General features: G+C 55.6%; 1 protein-coding gene across 1 annotated transcript; it reads left to right on the forward strand.

Annotated features, from left to right (window-relative positions):
- Positions 1 to 4,802: 4,802 nt before the first annotated feature.
- Positions 4,803 to 8,374, forward strand: LOC128269974 (B-cell lymphoma/leukemia 11A). The gene is made up of 2 exons (XM_053007377.1): positions 4,803 to 4,857; positions 5,172 to 8,374. Exons 1-2 carry the CDS (start codon positions 4,803 to 4,805, stop codon positions 8,372 to 8,374), a joined length of 3,258 nt encoding a protein of 1,085 aa, XP_052863337.1.
- Positions 8,375 to 9,479: the final 1,105 nt, after the last annotated feature.

Consider the following 9,479-nt stretch of genomic DNA (forward strand, 5'->3'; position numbering starts at 1 on the left):
TAATTATGGAAGTATTGGAAAGAATATGAAGACGAATTAGTTGCGACAAGTGATGTCAGCTATGGGCTATATTGGCCCAAGGATAGGGGTCCTCGACGAAGACCCTTCAAGGATGATCGGTGGTGGCCGATGTCACTGGGAGTCCCACAAAATAAAAGATGATTGCATCCGCCGGCCGAAGCGAAAAGCCTGCGACATCTCGTCGCGACCTGGTGGGCGTTCCGGTGAAGGTTTCCACGTCCACCACATACCGCCCATCGCGTCGTCCTCCCCGGGGAGGGACTCATCCGTCGTCAGTCCGTTCATTAATCTTACCATACCGGGCCGATGCCGATGCGGATTGCGGCCAAAGTCACGGTGAATAAAATTACGGAGCAACTCTCCGTGCGCCGTGGGCTCGCTCGCCGCCGCCAACCCGACATCCCGACGGGTGTGATGCTGTCGACATTATCGCGGAGTCCCCGGCGATCGATTGGGGCCCAACACAAGACACAACAAACAGCACGGGGGGCGATCTCTCGCGCGGCCAGCACATCCTTTCGACCGCGATGACAGCCCCCGAGCCCGCGAGAGAGAACAATGGCCACGGAAAATTGCAACTTGGTCCGAGGAACCGATCGATTGCAAATATTGCGGCGCTGTGCCCGGTCTGGTCCCGGTAATTATAGGCCTCGGCGCAGAGCCCGTAGGGCGTGTGCCCCATGGGGGCGTGTGCGAGTCGCGAAAGCACCCATCTCGCGGTTATGTCTTACTTTGGCCACCCGGCCCACCCGAGTCCCGGCGTCCGATCGGTCGCACCGTTGTCATCGGCGGCCGTCGGAGTCGCAGAGATGATTAATTGTCACATTGCACTCGGCACTCGGCTCTGCTTGGCTCGGGTTAGCATACGTCGCCCGATGCGTGGCCACCCCGTGCGTCCCACCCCACGCTGGTGGACAGCCTGGCCACACGAGCCACAAGTAATCAGCGTGCCGTTGTGGCGTTGGCGTTCCGTGGCGCTGGAACAATGTTGGCATTGTTTTGTGGTCCCCCCCCACGGAGGGCGCATTAATCGTGCCTCGTGGGGACCGGAAGTGCGGCCACTCCCCTCCCAGCCACCCCGTACATACGTCAGGGGGGATAATGATACGTTTCGACGTATCGGGACACGCGCGGGCGCTCAATCGACATCGCGATCCTGATCTTCCGCCGTGGCCGCAAACCGCAAAACTGTGACACAATTCTTCTGTTCTGGAGTTCCCGGTCAGGACCTGGGTTTAGGAAGGAACTAATGCTAATAAAAAAAGCGAGGACTCGTTAGCAGAACGCGGACGCGGATGTGCGACTATTGGCCGTGGCAAATGAAGTGAAAATCGTGTCCAATTTCGGGGGTTTAAAGTAATAATAAAAATTGGTCCTTTCGCTGCCCGCCTTTTATTTATTTTTTTTACAATCCGGATCGTCGTCGTCGTCGAAGTTCCCCTATTTTTTGAGGTTAGCCGACAAGCGACAAAAAGCAAAAAATCGACGACAACGACCGACCACAATCCGATCCGAGCCGATTTCCAATACACCACCGCCACCGCTGCCGCCGTACGTGCCCGGAATGTCCTGTCAGTTCCCTCGGACTCGGCTGTCGGTTGGTCCGGTGGTCCGTCCCCCTTATGTGAGCATCCTCTGATTAAGTCTTGTCAGGACAATAAAATAAATGTTCCCTTCGGTTCGCGGAGAGACCGAACGCGAAGAAAAACAGGGCACCGGAATTGTGTCATGACATTTATCACGTGTGTGTGTGTGTCGAAAGTGATTACGCCACATTGATCATATCGGTTGCTCTGTGGGACTCTGAACCGTGTCCTTTGCGGAAGGTGCCAAAGTGAAAATTGTCCGGCGGCCGGGCGGGTCTGTTCCGGCGGCTGTTACGGTCAATCGGTTCCGGTTGTTTTACATTTATCGAATTATCACCGGGAACCACCGGAAAAGGCAGCCGCCAACCCATTAGAGCCTCGGTGGCCCCGGCTTTGTGAAGGGCCGTCGCTTCGTTTCGGGGTGATTTTAAAAAGTTTCAATAAAAAGTGGCCAACATGGTGCGGTGACAACTGTGCTCTCTCTCTCCGGTCAGGGGCGCGCTAATGTCCCCAGGGCCGGGCCGGTCCCCCGCACGCCCGGGACCGAGACCAAGAGATAATGGTCCGTGTGGGCTGTTGTTGTGTTTTTTAATCAAATACTATAAATTTCCATAAGGCAATATTCGGCCGCCGTTTTGGCCACACATATACCACACGGCGGTAATGGAAGTGCCACTCCATGTGTGTGTGTGGCACACTTGGAACTTTTTGCCGTGGTGTGGGAGCCATGGCGCGCCATAATATGATTCCTGGGACCATCTGCTACCCACAGAGCTAGGCCAGCGTCCGAGCGAGGGACATCCGGTCCGGACCATCCAGTCCAGTGGCCCATCCGGTGGCCGCCACCACTCATTTGTATTCAAACGTTGCCTCCTCACCACACATGAATGGCGGCGGCGGCCGGTGTGTAGTGGTACGTGTGGCCGAAAAGTAGGACCAGGTTCCGTTCGCTCCGTGTTTCGGTCCGCGAAAGTGGCGAACGAAACTTTTCACTCGCGGCAGCGGACGGACGGGAGGCTGGCGTGGAGTGAAATGGCCCATCCACGGGACTGCTGGACCACGTGTGGATTATGGACCTACGCGCACATCCCTGGGAAGGAAAGTTCAAAAATTCTTTCCCCTATTTGGGGCGGCGTTTACGGCTCGGTTTGTGGACTTTTGGCCAATTCATGGCGAGGAAAAGTTGGTTTATTGTTTTACTAAAAATAACACATAGTCCGGTCATATTTTTTTTGTAGTTAAAAGAACAGCCAACAGTTTGGCAGTTCTATGTTCGAACCATTAGACACGTTTCTTGCTTCCGGATGATGGTCCGAAATGTTTTGTGAAGCCCAATTAAGGGTCTTGCAGAATGGTCCAGGAGTACCCCTGATAAATTCTTGCCCATTTCGATAATTTCGTATGTTTCTGCAGTCCAATGACATCAAATTAAGAGTGGTCTTAGGTCGTCATTATCGGATATTTAAAATGGTCTTTGTATGACCGAAAGTAACATTATGGCACAAAGGCAACCAGCATATTCTATGCGTGTCACTGGAAGGCCTGCTAGGGTTGCTATGTCTCTACAGCCTACCTGGATATCTACCACTTGAATGCTAATGTATTTGAAACTTGTTCAAGGCTTTTTGGGGGAAACGGAAGGGATGATCGAATTCACAACGAATTTTGTGTACATTTATGAATGTGTATTTATTGTATTTTCTTTCCACTGTAAGCCCAATCGGGATAAGATCCAAGTGTAGTAGCCATGTGCCGACATGGGCTGAAAAGTCTCGAGCCTAAGAAAACAGCCTCGAGCCTTTTATTCAGAATTTTCTCATTTCTCATAGTCAAAGATTTCTCATACTCAAATGCCAATACGTATTGTTTTTATATCTTTACAATGCCAGCTAACTCACGCAACTTCCCATTTCGATCATTCAAAACGATTTTGTGGTTTTTTGTAAAGTTTTCTGGTGATACTGCTTCATTTAGACGTCCACTGTATTCTGCATCATCGGTGTTTCTTCGGCCACGTTTTAAGTCAGCAAATAAACGGTTGCATTGTGATTTCTGACCAAGCGGAGTCCTTATAACACTCTTCAAGCCAAACTCACAATGAAATTTTGACAATTTTCTTTTGGAGGTTATTGCTAACCGAAAAAGCGATGAATGCAATTAGACTAGCGTCATTTATGGATTAGGCTCGGACTTTTCAGCCCATGTGTTAGTGCAGTAAATCATTTTTGTTGCTACTTTAATCAGTTCGTATCTGCGGACACTATTTTTGGTGTTACTTTAGACTTTGAACTGTTCTGACTGACTGACTGAGAGTCAGACAGTCGACTATGGGTTTATTGCTGTTTTGGTAAGTTCTTCTTATTGGAAGATTGTTCTCTCATCTTCGGTGAATGGGCTTGGTGCTTCTTGGTTTTTTTATCATCTTAAAGAACGGATCTTGCCAATTGCCAATAGAGTGTGTTCCGTTTCTATTTGTGGATGATGCTGTTCAGCGGGCTTATACTGTTACCGGCTTGGCCAGCCTGTGAAGTTCAGTGGCTAAAGGTTCTATTGGCAAAAAGTAGACAAGTTCACTGCATTCTGTTTTTTCTGCATTCCTTTTTTGCTCCCTCTGTGCCCCTCTCTCCCTCTGTGCCCCTTTCTGGTATACTGACCTCATTTCGGTTGTTCTTTTAGTTATGTTGCACCGAGAAATAGAACTGAGCTTTGTTTTGGTGCTGTGGTTTAGGTAATAACGTGATGCAACTAGGATGGCTACCATACAAGTACCTCAATTTAGGTTCCAAAAACCACTCTATGAATTCAGCGACCTTGGGCTACATTATTTGTGAGTTCAGTTCGGAATCCCAACGCTATTTCCGGAGCTGAGCTCAAAGATTGCATATGTAACTCGACACCATCCACCACAGTCGACCACAGGCCGTGACCTGGCCTGGCTGGCCGATCAAAAAACGAATCCAACACTGGCTGGCGCACTGCACTGTCTGCAGTGCCCGCAAAAGGAAACCCTACGTCCCGACCCCGATGTGTGGACTCTTTCACCAACCCTCTCTCGCGGCGCCGGCCAACTGGCGAAAAAAGGCGAAATGCGAAAAATTGCAAACCGAAGCTATTTTTTAATTAAAATCCGTGTTCCCGAACCGGACCCGGTGCGGTGCAGTGCCGGGCGAAACGAGGGAAATATTCTGCATCCACATGCGCGCATCTCCGACGGATGCACCGCAGCAGCAGCAGCAGCTGGCCGGCCGTGGTTCCTCTTCTCTCGGGGGCCACCATAAACAGGACGCGCGAATGCGCGAATGTAAATATTGTGCACCGTTTGTCGTTGTCGCTGTGTTGGCTTCCTCTCCGGCAACCGGAAGCTGGACCTCGGGCCGGGGAGCGCAACGAGGAATTCCGCAACTGCAACTGCAGCGGCACACGGGGCCGGGCCAAATTTTACAAATATTTATGTCCCTCCGGGGTCCTTTGATGTTTGATGTCCAAACAAAATCGGTTAATCCGCCACAAACGATAACCGGTGTCTCTCTCTCTCTCTCTCTCCCTCTCTCCCTCTCGCTCTAGAGCCCAGTAACTACGTGTGTTCGACGTGCAAAACGAAGTACCATTCGGCGTGGCGGTTGGTCCAGCACGTCCAGCACGCGCACGGCGTGAAGATCTACGTGGAATCGCTGGCCAGCACCGGCAACCAGGACGGTGGCGGCGGGGCAACCCCGACCGAGGAGTGCGACGCACCGGAATCGGCCGCTGCCGCCACCGCCACCGAGGAAGAAGCGATGGAGACGGAAGCACCGGTCGCTCCGGTGACGTCACCGAAGCCCACGGAACCGCCACGGAGTTCGAGCCGCAACCGGAGCGTGGAGAAGGACGAAACGGAAACCCCGGGACCCAGGAGAACCTGGAGGGAGCCTGTGGAGAAGGGAAACCGGCTGACCAATGGAACGGCGGCGGCGGAAGGTGGCCACCACCAGCCGCAGCAGAAGAAGGCCGTCAACGGAGGGAACGGAGGTTCCGAGGCGGACGACGAGCGAGAGGAGATCGAGGTGCGGGCGAAGCGAAAGAAGCTGTCCCAAAGTTCCAACGGCTGCGAGGAAGTGGCCGCCCTCTCGCTCACCAGCCCACCGCTCGCTTCCGCTGCGTCTCCGTTCTGTTCCGCGATGACGACGACGACGGCGACGACGGCGGTGGTTTCCGCCGTCCCGCTACCAGTTCCGCCACCCGCTACACTACAGCAGTCTCCGTCCCGCCAGCAGTCACCGGCCGCACTGCCGGCCGCACCGGCAACCTCGAGTCTTCCGCCACCACCGTCCACCGGCGGGCTACGCGGCCACCATCCGCTGCTCGCGCCGCTCCCGCCCGACCTCCACCCGAACCCTTTCGGATTGCTCCGGATGCCGCCGCATCACCCGCACCACCACCACCCGCACAGCCCGCTGTTCGGTCGGACGACCCACCACGACCACTTCCGCATGGAGCACCTGATGTCGGAGCAGTTCCGGAACCACGGCCTCAACCTGGCCGCGGCCGCCGTCGTGGCCGCGAACCGACTGAAATCGCACAATCCGGCCCCCTTCAACCCGGCCACCGGCGCCACCGCCTCCGAGCGTCCACCCTCGTCCGCGTCCTCAAGCGGAGCCCTCGAAACGCCGGTCGCCGCGCCCCAAGCCCTGCTCGGAGTCACGGAGCCCCACATGGATTACTACTCCCAGCGTCTCCGCCAGCTCGCCGGCACCACCAGCCCCGGAACGGGGCCGGGCCCGACCCTGACCACCTCCGCATCCCCAAGCCCACGCAAGTCCACGCAACCGTCAGCGGCGCTGTCACCATCGCCACGCTTTGCCAGTCCTTCGCCCTCGCAGCTACCGCCGACGCCACTGACCAGCAGCTCCCAGCGTCCCCAGAGCCTGACGCCACCGGAGAAGAGCGCCGTCGAGCTACTCGGCCTCGACGCGGGCAGTTCGCTCACCAACACTCCCCGCTCGGCATCGACACCCCCGAACAAACAGAGCACGGGTCACGGGGGCGGTGGTGGAATTTCGACAGCCACCGGCACCGACAGCGCCCTCTATGGGTGTGATTTCTGTGGCAAAAAGTTCCGCTTCCAAAGCAACATGCTCGTCCACCGGAGGACGCACACGGCGGCGTCGGCACCGACCGAGTTGCCGTTCCGGTGCACTGGCTGTGAGTTTTCGTGCGCTCAGCCGTCCAAGCTCCGGCAGCACATGCGGCTGGCGCACGGGCACGCAGGACCCTCGACGGCGGCCACTTCGGAGCCGGATACGGCCAGCAACGTTGGCTCGTCGATCGAGAGTGATGTCGGCGATCCGGATTCGGATAACGACGGGTTACTGGAGGCGGATGAGCTGGAAGGTGACGAGTTGGAGTCGGCCGCCCATGAGCGGCGCCGGAGGCGGCACCTGCGGAACGCGGCGGCCAGAGCCGCCCGCGAGGACGACGACGAAGACCTGGACGATGACGATGAAGAGGAGGACGATGAGGAAGACATCGATGAGGACGATGATGATGATGATGAGGCGGAAGACCTGAGTATGAGCAGCACCCACAGCCACTCGAAGAAGGACGGGGGTGGTGGAGGAAGTGGGGCACTCCAGATGTCCAGTTCGCTCGTCGGTGAGCTGATGGACAAGTTCGGGTTGTCCAACATCGCGCAGTACTCGGAGGCGTACAAACAGGCGCTCCAGGAGTCAGGCAACGCGCTCAAGCTGCAGCTGACGAGCAAGGATCGGGACAACAACAACAGCGCCATGGCGATCCCCGGGTTGGCGGAGAAGCTAAACGGACTGCCGGCGGCCCTTCGCATCAAGGAGGAGCTGGCCAAGAGCATGCTGCAGCAGCACCAGCAGCACCACAACGCGCAACTTCCGCAGGTCCCACTGTTCCATCCGTTCGAGAACCCGTTCGAGGCGTCCAAGCGCCTGAAGTTGGAGGGCGCCGCCGCCGACAGTTGGTGGGGTATTCCGGGCTTGCACCGGGGTGAGTCACTGTTCGAGAACCTGAAACCGGGCCGAGGTGATCGAGGTTCCGGAGGAGGCCACGGTGGCGGCGGCTTGTTGCAGCCGATGATGAAGAAGGAGAGCAAACTGCGGAACGATACGTGCGAGTTCTGCGGCAAGGTGTTCAAGAACTGCTCCAACCTGACGGTGCACCGGCGGAGCCACACGGGCGAGAAGCCGTACAAGTGCGAGCTCTGCTCGTACGCCTGCGCCCAGAGCTCGAAGTTGACGCGCCACATGAAGACACACGGGCGGCTCGGCAAGGACGTGTACCGCTGTCGGTTCTGCGAGATGCCCTTCAGCGTACCGTCCACGCTCGAGAAGCACATGCGCAAGTGTGTCGTCAATCAGGGCAAGCTCCAGCAAGCGCAGCAGCGGGAACTTCAGCAACTCCAGCAACAGCAGCATCACCACCAACAGCAACTGGCCGCCCAGCAGCAGTTAGCCGCCCAACAGATGGCGGCGGCGGCGGCGGCTGCAGCCGCGGCAGCCTCCCAAAGGGTCGAGCACCATCGTGATCACCGGGAGCAACAACAATCGGCAGCGGCCCTTTTGGCATCCCCTTCGCACGGCGGCGCCCCACCACAGTTGCCGCCGGGTCTGCTACTGCCACCACTGCCAGTCGCCAGTGGGGCGACGACGACGACGGGGCCGGACGATAGCGGTTCAGCCGCTAACACCTCGGCCAGTTCCTCCACGTCATCATCATCGGCAGGCTCGGGTCTGATAAAGGAGGAGGCGGCCACGGCATGACTTTACTCCCCGTGGAGTGGTTACGAACTGCCTCCGAATCGGATGATGTCCCGCATTTACTAGCCGCCCGCCAGACGGACACGTGACACGTGAGAAAGCACCAACAGTTGAGGACGACGACGTCCTTCTTATCCGTGGTTATTTACCCTCCTTTTTTCTTAGCGGCATTAATACCAAAGTTATTGTAAATTTCCCTCAATATTTTTGTTCCCCGGTGGTAACCCCGTTTGTGGCCACCCCGATTTCCCGATTTTTCCCTGACACGACCGGCGGGGGTTGGGTGTACATACAGAGGATGGTGTACGTATAGGAATATGAGAGAGAACCGGATCGGGATGCGCGTGTGGGGAACCGAAAGGCATTTATATCTTGTGTGGAGTCAGAGGCGCCGAGGCACTATAGAGATTAAATTATTTGTTTGTTTGTTTGTTTGTTTTTTTTTCGGTTTCCGGCGGGGTCCTCCCGACCCCCGCCCGACTTATGTACAGAGAGAGCCTAGGCTAAGAAAGATCGATATATAGATGAAAACTCCTTATAACAGAGCGTAAAAGAAATAAGACAAATAAACAAAAGAAAACACACACACGCGTGACACTCCCCGGAGTAGAGCGAGTAGTTCTAAGTAGCGTTAATTCGACCGATTCGTTGTCAGGGAAAGATAGGCAAATTGGAGCCACCACACGCGCCAGGGACGACGTATTGTACCAGAGTTGGCCAGTTTCGTTTTTACTACGCGTAAGAGAGTATTCCATTCACACACTACTAGGTTAGTCACCAACTGGACCGGACCCCGGACCCGGTGTAGGGCTTAAAATTTTTGTTAAAATCTGAGTTCGCGGTTAATGTTGAGACGGGGTCCTTAGGCGGTCGGCCCTTTAGACTAATTTACCACCTTCCACCTATTTTACACGACATTGTTTTGCTAACCTCTTTACTTTGGAAGCCCCCCGTGCTGTTACTGTTTCCTTGGCGACTGTTCCCGGGTGGAGTCCCTTTTTGGGGCGTGTGCCTGCGTGTAAATAACTGTGTATGATATTAGGCCCCTAAGTAGTAGCGTCATCCGCGCTTCGTTTCCGTTTTCCTCGTTTCTTCGTTTCGGACTCGC

This window comes from Anopheles cruzii, chromosome 3, assembly GCF_943734635.1.
Source record: "Anopheles cruzii chromosome 3, idAnoCruzAS_RS32_06, whole genome shotgun sequence".
Lineage (NCBI taxonomy): Eukaryota > Metazoa > Arthropoda > Insecta > Diptera > Culicidae > Anopheles > Anopheles cruzii.